This window comes from Erinaceus europaeus, chromosome 20 (genome assembly GCF_950295315.1).
Source record: "Erinaceus europaeus chromosome 20, mEriEur2.1, whole genome shotgun sequence".
In the NCBI taxonomy this organism is placed as follows: Eukaryota; Metazoa; Chordata; class Mammalia; order Eulipotyphla; family Erinaceidae; genus Erinaceus; species Erinaceus europaeus.
Window position 1 is genome coordinate 21413736 of NC_080181.1, and position 19669 is coordinate 21433404.

General features: G+C 38.6%; 1 protein-coding gene across 1 annotated transcript in view; it reads right to left on the reverse strand.

Annotated features, from left to right (window-relative positions):
- Nucleotides 1–19669, reverse strand: part of SIK2 (salt inducible kinase 2) — a 119632-nt gene that overhangs the window by 43454 nt on the left and 56509 nt on the right. The window contains exon 4 of the mRNA XM_060180086.1: nucleotides 117–278. Coding sequence (XP_060036069.1) covers nucleotides 117–278 — 162 coding nt within the window. The remainder of the gene's footprint in view (nucleotides 1–116; nucleotides 279–19669) is intronic.

The window sequence follows — 19669 nt, forward strand, 5'->3', positions numbered from 1 at the left end:
GGAAGCCTGATGTCACTGGTAGAAATACTCCTGATCTGCCTATGGGTTTGTTTCTGCACACATTGAGCATACTGGCTCACCTCTGCTCATGTCAGAACCTGCTGTGACCTAGTTACCTGCTATTTTGATGTTCATGTTGTTATCTAGCAGGAGATTTTCAGCCTTGAGGTCACGGTGCACAACCTTCCGACCATGACAATAATCCACAGCAGACAGGATTTGCCAGAATTTGCGCCTCGCTTCAGACTCACTTAACCGGCCGTGATTAGCAAGATAGTCTGTAAGAGAAGAAAGAATTTAGAATTATTAACTGAGGATGGAGGATACAGCATAATGGTTATATGGAGAGATTCTCATGCCTGAGGCTCCAAAGACCCAAGTTCAATTCCCTATACCACTGTTGTGCAGTGCTCTGGTTTAAAATATATATATATATATATATATTTATATATATAAATAAACTGAAATAAAAACAACCCACTATCAGCAGTCAAGACATTTTTTTGAGGTGAGGAAGAACTATGGATTGTTTCACTCACATGTGGAATATAGATGACTACACTACAGAAATATGCAAAAAAAAATTTTCTCTCAAATAGGTTTTTTTTTTGGTTTATAATGAGGAGAATGAATGAGAGCCTCATTCTGGCACAGTGGTGACCTACCTCCCTGACCACTTAAAAAGTCTTTTTCTGAGTAAGGGTTAGTATTTAAAATAATAAGCTATTTTCACAGTTCCTTATCTTGAGAGAAATAATTCCAGTCATATTTCACTGGATTCCATATAAACAGAGGCAGTCCAGACTAGACAATAGCAAGCAGAAATCACATTCATAGAATTCAAAATAGGCACTTGCCTCTGTTCTTTTGTTGTAACACATAATGAAAATTCTCCCTAACCACATGAAAGATAAATATTACATAAAAGATGGTCCAATTCTCTGACATTCGTTAGGTATGAATTATCTTTCTTTTAAATAGTAACTTCATACAGTTATTATACAAATTACCTGTAACATGAGATATGGTGGCCCCAAGTAGCTTAAATGATTCAGTTTTCCTATTCAATGGAGCAATCTGGATCTGTCCAAGAACATACAGATTTGCTCTCTAAACCAAGAACTAGCATAATAGCCATGTTCTCTAAACAAATATACTCTACAAGATACACTAGTGTTCTGTGTGCAACAAACACTACGATCTCTATTAAAAGGGTTTACCTGTAAACTAGTTCTACATATGGCTACACTAAGTGAATAAAATTATATTACAATCTGTACACATTTTACCTCAAGATGTAAAAGTCTCCCAAGATCATCTTTTAAGGAGGAGGGAGTCAATATAAAACTTGGAAGGCAGATTTTCTACTTTCAATACTCAGTCATTTCCCGACCCCCACATTTTTTGTGCTACGTTATATAGTTTACTGTTCTTTAAATTACATGCAGTTGATTTGTGCCATCCTCAATATTTATGATAAAATTTACTAAAATTTGTGTAGTAAATCAACAGTTAAGAAGGCAGGCTCATATTATAGTGTCTCACTTAGTCCTCCTAACACCCCTTTATGGTAAGTCTTTTGTTTGTTTTTTCTTTCCTGAGTCGGGCTCTCAAGCATGCACAACTTCATAGCTCCTAGGTGACCATCATTCAGAGAGAGAGAGAGAGAGAGAGAGAGACCAGAGCAGCTGAGCTGTAGTGCCATGCACTCCCATGGGGCACTGGGTAAGGCAGATGCCTACCCAATGATTTATCCCTTCAGTCTTCATGATAACTATTATCCTCACATTTTACAAACGAGGAAGCTGAAGATCAGAGGGATTAAGAAATATGGGCTGAATTCATATAATTGATAAGTGACTGATCTTCAGAACCTCCCTTCCATAAACTGTGTCAAGCTGCTTCTCTATTGGACTCCTGCTAAAATCCTAATCATCTGTTCAAAGTCCTGCTCAAGTGCTGCCTTGCCCGTTACAGTGCCTCAACACAGCACGCAGAAATCAGCTGTCTTCTCTGAACTTGACTTATCATCTATAGCATACTGCTCACACTCTGGTTATCAGCGTAAGTGTCTGAATGTGCATGCACATGTGGGTATGTGCAGACAAGCACATACACCCCAACTCTAAGATGGTATTTTAAAAAATGAAAGATAGGGAGTTGGCCAGTAGTGCAGGGGTTGAGCGCACGTGGCGCAAAGCACAAGGACCGGCGTAAGGATCCCAGTTCCAGCCCCCGGCTCCCCACCTGCAGGGGAGTCGCTTCACAGATGGTGAAGCAGGTCTGCAGGTGTCTATCTTTCTCTCCCCCTCTCTGTCTTCCCCTCCTCTCTCCATTTCTCTCTGTCCTATCCAACAACGATGACATCAACAACAATAGCTACAACAATAATAAAAACAAAAAGGGCAACAAAAAGGAAATAAATATTTTTTAAAAATGAAAGATAATCTTCACTTAAGCTTCCTGAACAGAGCATTCTCTTTTGTACCCCACAATGCTCAGTACTAAGCACAAAATGTGGTAGTTACAGACTTAAGGGCTTATGGACAGTGTCGTGAATCTTTCCATGTATAGCAATAAGGAGTAGCAGCACTATACTCTACACAGCACAGGCTTCATACGTAAGCAGCCATTTTAGATATTCTGCTATTATCACAATCAGAGACGATCATTTGACTTTATATTCCTTTTGTTTTTAGACCATATAGCAGCAACCCATAATATTGATGGGAAAAGGACTACTTAACAACAAATAAGTTGGGCAGGAGAGAGAGTATAGTGGTCATGCAAGAGCTTCATGCCTGAGACTGAGGCCCTAGGTTCAATCCCTGGTACCACCATAAGCCAGAGCTAAGTAGTGCTCTAGTAAGGGGGGGGGGGGAGAGAGAGAGAGAGAGAGAGAGACACTGAGACTGACTCAAATGTGTGGAACTGTCATTCAAACAGTGTCCAGACAGTTATCAAAGTAACTCTACTATACTGGCAAGTTACTGGTGTATTTTCTTTTCAAGGTAAGAGCAAACCAGAGTCTCACTTACATATTGACTGAACTGGAAAAATCCATAATGGGTTGGACACTTGGGGCAAATATCACTTACTGTAACGGAATATAACTTTTTTTTTTTCTGTAAGGGAATAAAATTTTGAGTAGCTGGTAATATCCTTCCTAAGATTCTTTACCAGATGCTACTCAGAAATTATTATGAAATAATTTTTTCACCAATGATTGACTTCTCAAGACAGACAAAATTTCTAAGATTTTGACAATATGAAGAAGACTATCAGATCCAATATGAACATATTAATATACCTGAAAACAAAAACCAAAGTGTTTCTTCCAAAATGAGGCCTGGGAAGCATAACAGAAGCTACAGTAATAGACTGGTTTTTTAAGCAAGCAGTTCAATGTGATGTTAACCACAATCAAGGTAGAAAAGAAAGCTTTATCATCAGGCAAAAGGGGACATCTAAAAAATAAAGGTATAGTACATCTGAATCTAAAATGATCATGTAAAGTTACAGTTGCCACATGTTAAGAAGTATATAATAAGCAGTGTAGGGAAAATGACAATATTCAAGTTGCAGAGATCAAATAAAGAGATCAAATAAAGAAGTGGTATTTTTCATTCCTTATGAGAAAATTCCAGTACCCCATTTCAGTATTCCCCAATCCTTAGGGCTTCTGCAGCCTAGGCATCCTGAAATCTATACCATCTGCTGAGAAACCAGTTACAAAAGCGACCAAGGTAAAAACACTGTGGCAGTAAAATCAGTCTGTGTATACATCTTCCACCGAGTCCTGTTATCAATACGAAATCGAATACACAAGGTCAAGTTAATATACAAAAAAATAGTAATATTCTCATTGCCTATATATACTTGATAAATAAATAGATTTAAAAATTTTTATTTATTTTACCTTTTGTTGCCCTTGTCTTTTTATTGTTGTAACTGATGTTGTTGCTGATGGATAGGACAGAGAGAAATGGAGAGAGGAATGGAAGACAGAGAGGGGGAGAGAAAGATAGACACCTGCAGACCTGCTTCACTGCCTGTGAAGCGACTCCCCCGCAGGTGGGGAGCCGGGGGCTTGAACCAGGATCCTTATGCCAGTCCTTGTACTTTGCGCCACATGTGCTTAACCCACTACGCTACCACCCGACTCCCAATAAATAGCTTTTAAAATTATTTTTTAGTGCTTAAACTTGTTTTGATAAGTGAAATGTAATTTTATGCTTGTTGACTTCAATAATAAAAAAACTTTTTAAAGTTATAACGTTTAGGTCTTTCTCTTGAATATTCCTTAACTGATTTTTTTAAAAAAAATATTTTATTTATTTATTCCCTTTTGTTGCCCTTGTGTTTTATTGTTGTAGTTATTATTGTTGTCGTTGTTGGATAGGACAGAGAGAAACGGAGAGAGGAGGGGAAGACAGAGAGGAGGAGAGAAAGACAGACACCTGCAGACCTGCTTCACCGCCTGTGAAGCGACTCCCCTGCAGGTGGGGAGCCGGGGTTCGAACCGGGGTCCTTATGCCGGTCCTTGTGCTTTGCGCCACCTGCGCTTAACCCGCTGCGCTACAGCCCGACTCCCGGTAACTGATTGTTTAATTATATTATACTAAAACCCTGGGCTGTGGTGCCGAGTCACAGTACTGCAGACAACAAGGAGCAATGTTGTCTCTTGCCTTATCTCTTCTTCTATGTTTCTCCCTCTTTCTTAAGAAGAATTAAGTGCGAAGCACAAGGACCAGCATAAGGATCCCAGTTCAAGCCTCCGACTCGCCACCTGCAGGGGAGTCGATTCACAGGTGGTAAAGCAGGTCTGCAGGTGCCTTTTTCTCCTCTCTGTCTTCCCCTCCTCTCTCCATTTCTGTCTGTCCTATCCAACAACAATGACATCAATAACAACAACGATAACTGCAACAATAAAAAAAGGGCAACATAAATAAATAAATAATTTTAAAAAAGAAGAATTAAAAAAAATCAACCTTGGGGGGCTGAGCAGTAGCACAGAGGGTTAACTGCACATGGCACAAAGTGCAAAGACTGGTGTAGGATCCCAACTCAAGTCCTCAGCTCCCCACCTGCAGGGGGTGGGGGGAGTCACTTCACAAGTGGTTAAGCAAGTGTGCAGGCATCTCTCTCTCCCCGTCTTCCCCATCTCTCTCGATTTCTCTTTGTCCCATCCAACAACAACAATAACAGTAATTAACAACAACAATGGCAACAAAATGGGAAAACTGGCCTCCAGGAACAGTGGATTCGTACTGCAGGCATTGAGCCCCAGCGATAACCCTGAAGGAAAGAAAAAAAAAAAATCAACCCAGGGAAACCTCTCACTGGTGGCACTAGGTGTACACATTCTCTGGTGCTGAAAGAGAAAGAAAAAGAAAGGGGAGGAAGGAGGGAGAGGGAGAGGAAGAGGGAGAGTGGGGGAAGCTAGCTAGCTCTGGGGTTAGGCTGTATGGACTCTAATACTATCTCCATACTACCTATGTAATACTGAGGAAATAACTTGACTCCCCACATTTCACTAATCAAACAATGGAAATAGAAACAGAATCTACAAGGTTATGTGAAGATTAAATAGGAGGAAAAGAGTTAAAAAAAAGAAAGTAAGCTCTTTATGATGCCAAACACATATAAGTGTTCAAAAAGACTAGCTGACGGGGGGGGGGGGGTTTAGGTGGTAGTGCAGCGGGTTAAGCACACGTGGACCGGCATAAGGATCCTGGTTCAAGCCCCTGGCTTGAATCTAAGTCTAGATTTCACAGCACAGTGTCTGACACATAATACATGCTCAAAAAAAGTCATCACCATCACTGCCTTGTGGCTGGCCTTCTATTCTCTCAGAGTTAAGGAACTTTTTATCAAAGAAGTGGAGAAACCAAGACAGCTGAATTTCCTTAAGCTTCATATTCTTTAGCCAAAAAATGATTAGCAGCTCTAAAAGTTGGGGCTGAGTAACAGACCAAAAGATTAATAATTATGCAATTAATTTTAATGTTATGTTAAATGGATTTAACTTGTAATTTCATCAACTTGTAATTTAGAAGTAAGGTTAAAAAAAAAGCCTCACATTAATTTCATATTGTATGCTTAGATAGCCTATAGAAAAAACAAACAAGCAAGCAAGCAAGCAAACAAAAACCTCACCAAACTAAATCCTCATTGGAGGATCCTAATAAACAAGTATGCAAAGATTTTAAATTTCCTTTTTGAAGAGCTTTCAAATTTAATTAATTTTTTTGATGAGATAGACCACAACGCTGCTCAGTCATGTGTAATACAGGGATGAACACCAAGGCTCAGGTTTGTAAAGCGTGAGGTCTCACTACTGTGCCATTTCCTGAGCCACTCAACCCGCCCATTACTAATATGGAAGGACAATAGTGTTCTCAGGAATGTAAATCCTCACACTCCAATACGGTATTAAAGCTGGTTCATTTGTTTTCTTCAAAATATTTTGAAGGGGGAGTGAGGAATAGTGTAATGGCTATGCAAAAAGACTTTCGTGTCTGAGGCTCTGATGTCCCACCCAGATTCAGGCCCCTGCACCACCATCAGCCAGAGCCCTGCAGTATTGTGGTAAAGAACAAAACAAAAGTTCATAAAATAAAATTTTAAAGCCATCTCCTGGTTCTGTAAATAAATTTAAAAAATTTAAGTAAATGTACTAACAACCATCTTATAATTACTATTCCAATAAAAAGATAAAAACAATAACTAAGAAGTCAATCAAAATACCAAATGATTCTATTTACACAGAATGTCCAGAATTGTGCAAATGATCATAGAGGTGGAAAATAGACTGGGAGGGGGCCATATCAATGTACTGACTGTACAAGTCTGAATATGCTAAGAATTGACTAATATTATACTTTAAGTAAGCTACGTATGAACAAACCTGTCAGGTAAGAAAAACCTTTCTACTCTATAATAACTAAAAATTCATTTCATTTCTTAGATGTCTGTGGTTTGCTTCCTAGATCCCCAAAGCTTGACTGATTCAGAGCCTAACAGATGCAAACAGCCTAATGTAGGGAAATTGCTGAAAGCACGATTAAACTGCCAGAGTATACCACAAGCAACAATCTCCTTTAATTTTTGTCAAATATACAATTTGCAGTGATTATATATTTAGGGGAAAAAAACAAACAAAAAAAGCAAAAGTTTTAAAATATGCAGTTCTGCATTCATAAATATGTCTCAAGATTAAAAATAAAGACTTAACAATGAAAAAAATTGAAAGCTTACTATTATATATAATACTGTAATATACTTAGGATAAAGCTAGGATCACCCAGTGAGTAGACCATGTACCAGGGGAGCCCCATGGATGGTGGAGCAGTGTTCTGATGTCTTTCCCTAACTTTCCCTGTCTCTTTCTTTCCCTCTCTGGATATACAGAGTAATAAAAGACTCATTCAGTCAGTCATTCATTCACTCACATTTGAGTGACTTCTTTGGGTCGATCACTATGCTCATGAAACTTCTATCTGCACAGAGGAAAAGATAATAATTGTATATAGAAATCATAATAATACATTTACTATTCATTCAGTGATGATTCGGCAATAAACATCACAGCAATGGGTGGCCAGATGGAAAAAATCTGAGGGAGGCCATTTTAGAGGATGACCAAGAGAGGCATTTATGAGGAAGTACTACTTCATCTGGGGAGAAAAGCATTCTACAAAAGCTGTAGCACACTCACAAATTCAAAAGGACAGGAAAGAGGCTAAAGCACAAAATGCGGGGGTGGGGAAGGGCACAAGAAGTGCAAGTCAAACCCGGTCTGTATTTTAGTAAATACTGGGAAACAAGGTCATGGTTTTAAGTTGAGGAGGGACCTGATCTACTTTACATTTTTAATCTCTTAAAAATAGGGCAGGGTAGACAGCATAATGGTTATTCAAAGAGACTCTCATGCCTGAGGTTCCAAAGTCCCAAGGTTCAATCCCTTGCACCACAAGCCAGAGATGAGCAGCGCTCTGGTTAACAAATAATAATAAATAAAATAATATGACGCGTTAGCCTGGGAGGTTGCATAGTGACTGGAGTGCCAGACTTGCAAGCATGAGGTCCCGAGTTTGGTCCCTGGCTTGGCATGTGCCTGAGTGATTCTCCGAGTCTCTCTCTCTCCTCTCTCACTTATTGGTAAATGAATCTTTAAAAGATGACAATATGAAACTGTATACTCTGCATTAAAAAGTTATACAGCTGGTGACCCATTCAGTAGTGAGTACATATTACAATGCATAAGGAAGCAGGCTCAACCCTCTGGCCCCCACCTGCAGGGGGAAGCTTCACAAGTGATGAAGCAGTGCTGCAAGTGTCTCATTTTTCTCTCTCCCTATCTCCCCCTTCTCAGTTTCTGTCTCTATCCAAGAAGTAAGTAAAATAATTTTTTTTAAGTTCTAAGAAAAACAAAACAAAACAAAAACATATACAGCTCACTAAGCAAAACTTCAAACAGTACTTAAGCAACTCTTTGAGAATGGTCCTAATAGCTGATTTGAGAGCCACAAGAACTAAAATCCAGTACAGAATGCAAACAAGTTTGGAGTACATCAGAGAAAAGAAGGTTAAATAAAATATTTAACCCAGCTCTTCAAGACAACAGAAGAGATGTCATGTGGCAATACTGATTTGCAGACATGAGGTAATGTCTGAAACATTATAAACTCTCTTAATGTAATTCCAGAACAATAGTTGGGCTTTCTTACTGATTTTGATATATGTAGCAACATTTCATTAACTGTTCCAGACTGATTTTTAAGCAGTGAATTAAATATATTTACATGTATGTGTGTGTATAGCAACCACACAGCCTAGACAAGTACCCAGAGTCATAGTTACTACTACTCAATGATGATATCATCAAACACTCCAGACAATTCTCTGTAAATAGGTATTTTTATTATCCCACAAGACCTCAAAGTCTGTTGTAAATTACTTCTGAGTAATGAATATGACTGGACTAATAAGTGAGTCACTCTAAGCTAAACTACCAGTGTTGTGCTATTTACTCAATTTATAGTAGTGTTATAATAATATTTATAAATGCAATCTGGTCACACTCCTAACACATTCTTTACACAGATAAATACATCCAGATAGCTATTTTGATATGCAATTATTTCATAAAAAAGGTAAGAAATACAGTCCAAAGAAAAGACTATGGCTTACTAAACCATGCAATTCCTATAAATCAGAATTCTAAAGCCAAATCTGAAGAACTGCTGATAAGAAAACAAATTTGCTCATTTTAATACCTTGGCTTTTGTACACATGCATTCTAAGTGATATAATTAGAAAAAAATTGAAATTAAAGAAATTTCACCATTCAGTGAAAGAGCGAAAGTATTTGTTTTTTTTATCGAATCCTTCATGTAAACTGAGTGTGGAAAATAATGAGGACAGGCTGGATGAGCTCATACGGAAATGGACACAGAGAACTTAAGAGTACAGATTAAACTGTGCTGCATAAAACCAATTTTTCAATGAAAGCCTTGCAATAAAGTTAGCCCAAATAGCAAACCAAGTCTTCTTAGGTAAACAAGTTTATCAATCAATCAGTGTTTGCCTGACAATAATGTATATATACGTATATATGTGTATACAGGAATTCCATGCAGTAAGCAATGACACTTGTGAAGTCACATCAGAAAGGTAAGAGAACAACAGGGAAAAGGAAGTGCTAACTCAAAAACAACAACAGACAGGCAGGATCCTTGCTATCTACTCTCCTACTTGGTAATCAAACATGGTGGTTAACTCATTAACAAATTTACACAATAAGGTTGAAATCTCTGTATGTAGGCTTTGTCTTCACTCACCTCCTGTGACAGGATTCAGCACACATGATTAAATATACATAACATCTGTTGTGATACCTCCCAGAACAGTGGTGTATAACTCTGCCCTATTGTTTTTGGTTTTGGTCATGGGAAATTACAGGCTGAACTTGATCTCTTGTGCTTCCACCATCTACCAATGTGAAGACCAGGCCCCAGAAAGACAGACATAAGAAGCTGATCTAAACCCATTTTATATCCTGAAATAGAGGAATCTCAGCTGACCCAACAGAAAAGAACAAAATTCTTGTTGATGTAAATAACTGAATTGTGGAGTTATGTAACAGTATCACAACAGAAATAGAAGCAATATGACTTCTAATATTAGGGGAGAAGAAATCTGTTCAGTTGTAAAATGATCTGTATTGCATGAATCAACTTTTAAATTATTTTGCCACACTATGTGATATTTTATGCTCCTTATAATGATACACTCATGATTTTTTTCCCCACACATCTAGGTATCTTTATTTTAAAGATTTATTTTTAAATTACCTTTATTTATTTATTAGATAGAGACAGCCAGAAATTGAGAGGGAAGAGGGCTTGAATCCACATCCCAGAGCACTCTAACGTGTGTGTTCAACCAGGTGCGCTACCACCCAGCCCTTGCAGTATAGTCTTAAAACAACTTAAAATATTTAGTTTATTGGCTAGAGACAGACAGAGAGAAATTAACAGAGATATAAACAGAGGGACAGGGAGAGGGAAAGAGATATCTGTAGCACAGTTTCATCGCTTGTATAAAGCTTTTCCCCTGCATGCGGCTTGAACCTGCTTCCTTGTGCGTAGTAGCATGCGTGCTTTAGCAGATGTACCATAGCCTGGCTCCTAAAAACTAGTCATATTGGGACAAAATACACATAACAACAACAACAAAAAAAATCTACCACCAAAACCATTTTTAAATGTACAGTTCCTTCTTATTTTTGTCTCATTCTCCCCCCACCCCCGTAATTTCTGTACACAGTTCCTGGGGCACTTATTTTAGGACTGGAGAGAAACTAGATGCACTGAGATGACACCTCTGAGATGGTGAGGCTGTAAGGGCCAAATCCTAGAATGAAAATATTAGAAGCCAGAGGGAAAACAGATCAAATTATGAGTGGCCAACAGTAAGAGGTAGATGGCTCCAATGTAGGTAGTATGTTGGGATTTAACATAGATGGGGAAACCTTTATCTACCTCTGGTAGTTAGAGAAAACAAGAGCTGCCATTATATAAAGCTAGTAGTAAGTAATGTGCTCAAGTAAGAGTACACAAATAACAATCAAGTGAAAGGACAGACATTAAAGTCTGCAACCAGGTGGCTACGTAAGTAATGCTTTTTCTTTTAACAGAAAAAGAAACCAAAAACATTCATGAAATTGGCTTGTTCTAAGAATGAACAAGCTTGTTCTAGTGATGATCCTGAGTAACAGAGGAAAAAATATAGTCTTCAAGCAAAGTTCTTGTTTGTGGACTTTAAGAGATTAATATTTGATGAAGGACATGAACTAAAAATGTGCAAAATTCTACTCATATTTAATGATGTCTCCGGTCTAGTGTTATAGGTGTAAGCTAACTAGGAAAAGGTCTCTAACCATTACACTTAGGGGAACTAAACACACTAATACCACAACCTCTGACGCACAAGAAGTAAATTTTAAATTGAACATTCTAATAGATGAAGGTCTGTATCTTTCTCACTAAATTCTTTTTGGTGTTGTAGTATCTGAGACTTCACCACTCCAGGCTGACGTTTTCAGATAGAAAGAGTGAAACAGAGAGGCTGGGTGGAGAGGAGTGGGGATGGACCACAGCACTGAAGCTTCCCTCAATGGCCTGGGGGAGAGACTCAAACCTGGGCTGCATTTATGGCAAAGCAGCCCACTATCCAAGTGAGCTATTTTGCCAGTCCCTTTCATACTGATTTTTAAGTTTTCTTAAAGCTGACCTTGTAGCTAAAAGTGATCAGATCTACAGAGTTAAGAAAGTGTCTGTATCCTTACCTCAAAGCTACAACAAAGTTCCATGACTTAAAAGGCATTAAAAGGCCTTGAACCATTTTGGAGGTGTTGTCTACAGATGTCAGAGCAAGAGTTTTCTGACTAGCTTGGTGGTGGTGTAGCTTTTCAACATCCCCAGACTTATCTTTTTAATAAAAAAAATTTCCCGACCCTTTCTTTTTTTTAAACTAGAGCACTGCTCAGCTCTGGTTGGACTTTAGAGCCTCAGGTATGAAAGTCTCTTTGCATAACCGTTATGCTATCTACTCCTGCCCCATATCAGCCTATTTTAGAAGAAAAAGACTTCTGGGTAAACCCATTTTACTTTCTAGAAATTTAAGGCAAGCTGAACCTAACTAATCACTGTTTAACCTAGTCAATTGTTACAAGAATGCTAACAATAACAACAAAAAAATTGATAGTTCCTTTATAATTTTGATTGTGCATTTAAAAACGCCCTCTATAAAATTTAGTAAACATTCCAATGTATAAAGAATATTCTATGGGAGTTCAGCAATCATAACATTTGTGCCTTTAAGAGTTGTGTAACTCTGGGCTGAGGAGACAGCATAATGGTTATTCAAAAGGACTTTTATGCAAAGTCCAGGTTCTATCCCCTGCACCACCATAAATCAGAGCTGGGATGTGCTCTGGTCTCTCTCTCTCTCTCTCTCTCTTCATTAGAATAGACAAATAACATACATTTCTCAGTTTGTCTGAATTCATTTTTTAAAAATGATTTTATCGGAGCAGTGCTCAGCTCTGGCTTATGGTGGTGCAGTGGACTGAATTCTGGACTTACAGAGACTCGGTATGCAAGTCTTCTGCATAGCCATTATGCTATCTCCTTCATTCCTTGCCTTAATTTAAATTTAAAGTTAACCATGTATTACTATGATGAGTTCAAACAGAATGCTTTATGTATTATATTTGTGGGCAATTTTTTGACCAAAAGAAACCAAGCTTTTCTATAAATAAGGGTGTCTATTACACAAATTGGAAAAATATCAGTTTTGCCAATGCCTTGGGATCAGATCCTTTGAAACCTATATAATTCACACACCCTGAGTTCCTGACTTTTAGTTTCCTAAAGAAAGGTTTGCCATGAAGATAACCAGCAAAGACTTCATAGCATTTTACATTACTACAGCCTGATTACAGCTTATGCCATAATGAAATGAAGTTTTATCAAATCTGGGTATCTACCATTCGGATAATAGCTGGAGAAAAGCTGTGGGGAGATGGCCCAGTGGGTAGAGTGCATGCTATACAGACCAGAGGGCCCAGATGCGCATTCAAAAGTTTTTAACACTTTCCTTTCCCAAAATTCAATCTAATTTACTTGTATGTGATATATTCTGCAACTGATATGTAACTATTACTTCTACCAAGTTAGCTTAAACAATGTCTACTTGTGCAACAAGGAGTAACTTTCTTAAAGTTTTATGAAATAAAATTAGCATGGCATATAACTCAACCAAATTCATTATATTCTAGCATGTTCACAGAGCAAATAATTTAAAAAAGGCACTAGAACACCCTCTGAGTTTGGAAACCATCAAATGGTGATTACTGTGAGATGCAACATAGAGGTGGTAAAAAAAAATAAAGCAATTATGACATCTTATATATAGTTGACTTCAATTTTCCTTAAGATCCATCTGGGGACCACATAATTTGGCTTATGGGTGTAGGAAAAAAGCTGTACTACTTTCAGTCTCAGTCACTTTTTAGAAGACATCTCTCGGGCTCAATAAATATTTGCTGAATGAATGAAATTTCCAGCTATCTAGTTAAGTATTTCCTACTGGGTCTCATTCCATTCCTTCATATTCAACATGCTCCAGTGCTCACTACTGAACTGCTTTCCCATGTCACTTGCTTCATTCCCATCAATGGCACTAGCATTTCCCTCACAGTCATCTTTGACATTTGGCTTTCTTTTATTCTGTTATGGTCTACGGTTTTTACTTATAATATCACAGTTGCAAATTCACACTCTGGATACAATTCCCCTTCCCTATTCAGCTTGCCTGTAAACTTTCCTGAAGCTAGCTAGCCATTTGCTGTTTTGATGCATGTGGTGTGAACTCAGAAACTGAAAGTTCAGTGCAAAGTTATTCCATGACCACTAAGTCTACTTCATCTAAAGATGTACTAGTGTTTTGTTACAGTCACCAAGAACAGTTATTAATATTTTCTGAAACACCTCTTAGGAGACTGTACTTTCCTCATAAATATCTGTTACTCATAAATATCTAACTTTTCTTGTCTCCATAATCTGATTAGAATGCTAATTCAATCCCAGAAATTCTCCTGTCATCACACACCTTTGAGAGACTGTAATTATCATTTGGCTTTGCAAATCAGTTAAGTATTCAAGAAATTTGCTCTAACTCTCCCATTCCTTGAGGTCTTATAAAAAGAAAATGGATACATGCTAGAACTGTTTTGGAGTATAAGTTTGCAGTGATTGTTCTCTGTAATAAATTCTATTTACCAGTCATTTCACTTTTTTTTAAACAGTCATTTCTATCTTTGCTATTCTTGCCTCTAATATTTACTACTTAGCTATTTCCTGAAATTTTCATTTAGATAGCCACCTATTTCCCTTCCTTCTTTTAGCATGATAGGGCATTACAAATGTAGACTTATTACAGATAAAAGGGTTCTAAACAGTTTAAGGAGTTGAGGAGGTGGGGCTCTGTGTAATAGCACCTGTATTGCATGTGTGAGTCTCTGGGTTTGATTTTTCTGGGCCACATGAAAGTAGTGAGAACTCTACAGCCCAAGAACAATGCTTTGCTCCTCCTATCCCTACACGCTGCTGCACTCCACCACCACCTCTCAGCCCCCAACTGTTTTCTCCTCAGTTAGAAGAAAAAAAAAACAGTAAAGCACATACATACAATTCTGCATTTGATCTTTGTAACCACATTTAAAAATAGTTATATGAAGCTTTAAGGTACCAGATGTTTATTAATCTGAAGTGGAAACCATGAGCATGTCTAAGATTGAAGAGAACAATAAAAAGGTGGATATTTTTAGTGTCCCCTCAAATTAAGCCACTTTACTAAAATAAAAGTAGATTTTTCAATCTGAATTTAAATTATGTCTGCTTTTTTTTAAAAAAAATATTATCTTTATTTATTGGATAGAAACAGCCAGAAATCGAGAGGGAAGAAGAAGGAGACAGAGAAACACCTGCAGCCCTACTCGCAAAGCTTTCCCCCTGCAGGTGGGGGCCAGGGACTCAAACCTGGGTCCTTTCACACTGTAACATGTCACTCAACCAGGTGTGCCACCACTCGGCCCCAAGTCTGCTCTTTTTTTGTCAGAAATGTGTAAACTTACATCAGCATCTATAAACCACTTGTAACATGTGGTATATCATTTTTATCTTTAAGTTACAAACACTAAGCACTTACCAGAAAACAACTCTTCCTATGACACTAAGGATTTGATTAATTTCTGGTCAGGCCAGGAAATAAGAGTATCAAAACCATATCTTAGGAGAGCTCTCGGGAGGAAGCACAGGTAGCTGGAAGGAGGCCCCAAATCTTTCGGTAATATTAGAATTTAACAAAAAGTCCATTGTAACCATTACAGTTTTTTTGTGTGTGTGCTTGTTTCCGCAAGGTGGATTGAGGTCTGTACCCCATCAAGTTATTCCATAAAGTGTGGGAAGGCAGAGATGCCAGCCTTTCAAATCTTGAAGATTCCACTAGAAAGCAAGCAACAGGGTTGTTTCAGCTTTCATTATAAGAATCCTATTTCAGGTCAGGGCAGCATTTTGAAACGTCTGCTCTGCTGCCTGGAACTCTCCAAGGTTCTGACCTTCACTGGTGGTCCAGTAACCTAGAGAGGAGGACTTGGAAAAACCAAGGTCTGTGGAAAACAGAACCATAGTGGTCTTCTGTCACATCTAAATCTGGATTCTGATCTCTTACACCCACTTTAGTCTCCAATCTCCATACTACTACTGATCTACACTTGTGTGAGACACAGCACCCCTGTTAGGACACTAAGCCCTATGAAGTTCCAGTAGTACCTACGTTCCTTTTTTTCTCCCAAACTCATTTTAACAACAGGATTCAATGTGTTGTGGGTGAAAGGTCAGATGTAATCTAACTTTCATTTGTTTAGTTAGCTTTGTTTTGGTAAGAGCCCATGTAAGTAGAGTAAAATATCATATTTCTCTCAACACTTTAAACAGTTCACACCACTCACTTCTGGTTGCTTGGTTCTGGGAAGCTGAATATAATTCTTATTTTTGCTCCTCTATAGGTTAAAAGTCTTTCTTTTAGTTGTTTTCTTGCAGTCTAATATGCCCCAAGTATAGGATTGCCACCCCCCCCCCCACCATTTATTCTGCTTGGTGTCTGTTAATCTTTCTATGATTTAGTGTCTGTTAATGTTAAGGGAATTCTCAATTAATTGTTTCAAATACTGCTTCTGCTCCACTCTTATAAGACAGTTAAAGAGAGAGTGAGAGAGTGCATCAAGCACTATTCCGTTACCCATGGAGTGCTCATGTGATGCCAAGGTTTGAGCCCAGGGCCTTCCACATGAAAAAGTTTTCCTTCAGTCACGTCTGGTCTACGAACAAAAGAACTAACGGCAATCTTCATTTCTGCTACGGCTTTTTTTGATCTTTGTCACTGCTTTTGAATCTTTCTTAGGATTTCCACCTCTAACTTATATTACTCATCTGGTTTTACATTTTGCCTTTTTTCCATTGGGCTTTTTTTTAAAATCATATTAGTAATTGTTTTATACTCTTGAGTCTGATAATCCTAATATCCCTGCCACATTTTACTCTGGTTCTAATGCTTGCTCTGTTTCTTCAAACTGTGTTTGTGTAAGGTTTTTTTGTTTTGTTTTGTTTTTACCAGCACACTGCTCAGCAGGTTTATGGTAGCGACAGGGTCTGAACATGTAATCTCAGAGCCTCAGGCATGAAAGTCTTGCATAACCACTACGCCATCTCTTGGCTTTGGTTTTTCTCTTTTAATGTTTTTGTTTTTGAAAGCTGGACAGGATGTGCTAGGCAAAAGAACTCTAGTAGACTTTAGTGGTGCAACAGTGAGGTTGGGGTGGGGGGAAGTGGTCCACAGTAGGATGATTAGGCCTCAGACTGTAGTGACCTTATGCCTCAGGACTGTGAATTTCTTAAGTGCTTCTCAGTTTCCACCTGCTTTTAGGCAGGGAAAAAAATGGCGAGAGTGGGCTATCCTGATAGGTAAAATCGTTTCTCTCTCTCCCTTAGATATGACAGAGAGAAATTGAGAAGGGAAGAGAGATAGAGGGAGAGAAAGACACCTTGCAGACCTGATTCACTGCCTGGCCCATATGGTTTCTCTTGAGGGCAGGCTTTGTAAGGAGAACAGAACACTCTGAGATATTTCAAGGTTATTTTTCTACCCTCTGCCAGAAGTAATGATTACTTGCTGCCTTCCCCTTGCTACCCCTCCCCCATATCCACTATGAGAATATGAGAGCACTCCTGGAGCTAAAAATCAGAAAGGCGTGGCCCCCTCCGCTCTGGAGTTTTTAACTCTCATCATTCAGGTATTGTTACTTCAGTTCTGGCTCCTGCAGAGGTTTCCACTTGTGGGCCACTACTCTGATATACTGATTCTCTGCATTTGTCTGTCCTTTCTCTAATTCTGAGGTCAGTGGGGCTAATCTGGGGTCAGACCTCACTTCTTTGACAAACCAAAGATACAGATTTTTTCCCGTCTAGTCAGTTTTTGCTTGTTATTAGTATGGAGTGATGACTTCCAAGCTCCATACACACCAGAGTAGAAACCAGGAAAAAAAGATTCAAATGTATAAATTCTCAGACTAGTTCCTCCCTTTCCACAAAATTGCTTTGAAGACCTAAGCCAAAGAGAACAAAAAATAAGATGATGAACAGCGGTAAGAGTTTCCTATCTAACTGTGCTTATTAGAATCATTTCAAGTACTTAGTCCACTGTGAGCAAGGAGACAAAGGCAGTTTAAAATATCCTGACTGTTATCCCATTTCCCTTAAAGGAGTTGTACATGCCAGGGGAATGTTTCAAAGAACTGTCAGAATTAGCCCCAAGAGAACACCTGGAATCTCATCTCACTCTCTCCTACACTCCAGTCTGCCCAGCACTAGCAACCTTTTCCTATGTGAAAAATAGTTGAAAGACATGATTTCCCCTGAGAAACTTTGAGTGTTTCTCAAAAACAGTTCCACAGAAAAACCAGGGAATGGATAAGGCTGTGTAGAACTAACTTAAATAGTTTATAAGCAGATTAAAGAAGGAAAAAAAAATCTCAATTTTATTTTTTTTTATAAATTTTGATTTATAGAATCGAGCAGAATAAAAGATCTGGAAGAGTCACCCTTGACAAGAGTCAGAAGGCACTATATTGTGTTTTCCTGAAACTGGTCCAAGATTTCCTTTAATCTCCGGAGTCGTTGTGTTTCGGTTACAAGCCCATAGCCATCACTTAGTAGTAGCTGTATGACTTTGGTAAATCATTTTTGTGTGCCTGGTCTTATCACATATAAATAAGCTACCTCGAAAGGTCATTTATGAAGATTCAATAATTAGGGTTAAATATGTAAAAATAAAAATGTGGCACATGGTATCATCAACAGAAACCCTTGTCAATTTTTCACTTCAAAATGTAACATGGAACACTTACTACACCTGTAACACCACCTCCTAAGTCCAAGCCTCCAAAATCTCTCATCTGGATCCCGTCAACACTCTCTCTTAGTCCTCCATTTTATTGGGGGTGGTTAACAGTTTACAGTACATTTCCTGACATGGGTACAAGTTTCCATCTCCACATGACGGTGTCTGCAAAACATTCTCACACCCAACTTAGGGCCCCTAAAGCCCCCTGCCCAGAGAGTCCTTTGCCCCCTCCCCAGAGTCCTTTGTGTTGGTGCAATACACCACCCCCTGTATAAGTTTTACTTGGTGTTTTTTCTTTCTGTCCCTGTCTCCCAAATTCCATCTATGAATGAGGTCATCTGTATTCACCCCTCTTCCTGACTCATCCCACACAACACTACTCCTTCAAGTTTCATCCAAAGAGGCAAAGAGTGGGATTTTAGAGTTCCTGGTTAAATATTTTGGCAATAGTCTTAACCAGTCTCCTTGTCTCTCTTCATTCCAGTTCTACTCTCAAACTAAGTCATGCTGTATTGTGCCTCTGCTCAAAACTCTCCAATACCGTCTTGTCTCACTCTACATAAAACTCTAAAGTCCGGGAGTCGGGCAGTAGTAGAGCAGTGGGTTAAGCGCAGGTGGCACAAAGCGCAAGGACCGGCAGAAGGATACTGGTTCGAGCCCCTGGCTCCCCACCTGCAGGGGAATCACTTCACAAGTGGTGAAGCAGGTCTGCAGGTGTCTGTCTTTCTCTCCTCCTCTCTGTCTTCCCCTCCCTCTCTCCATTTCTCTCTGTCCTATCCAACAATGACAACAATAACTACAACAATAAAACAACAAGGGCAGCAAAAGGGAATAATAAATAAAATATTTTTAAAAATTAAACTGGAACTGGCGTATTGCACCTAAGTAAAAGACTCAGGGGTGGGTGGGTTGGTGGTGGTGGTGGGGGGGAGCATACAAGTCCAAAAAGGATGCCAGAGGACCCAGGGTGGGTTGTATTGCTATATGAAAAACTGGGAAATGTTATGCATGTACAAACTATTATATTTACTGTTGAATGTAAAGCATTAATTCCCCAATAAAGAAAGAAAGAAAGAAAGAAAAAAAGAAAGAAAGAAGAAAGAAAGAAAGAAAGAAAGAAGAAAGAAAGAAAGAAAGA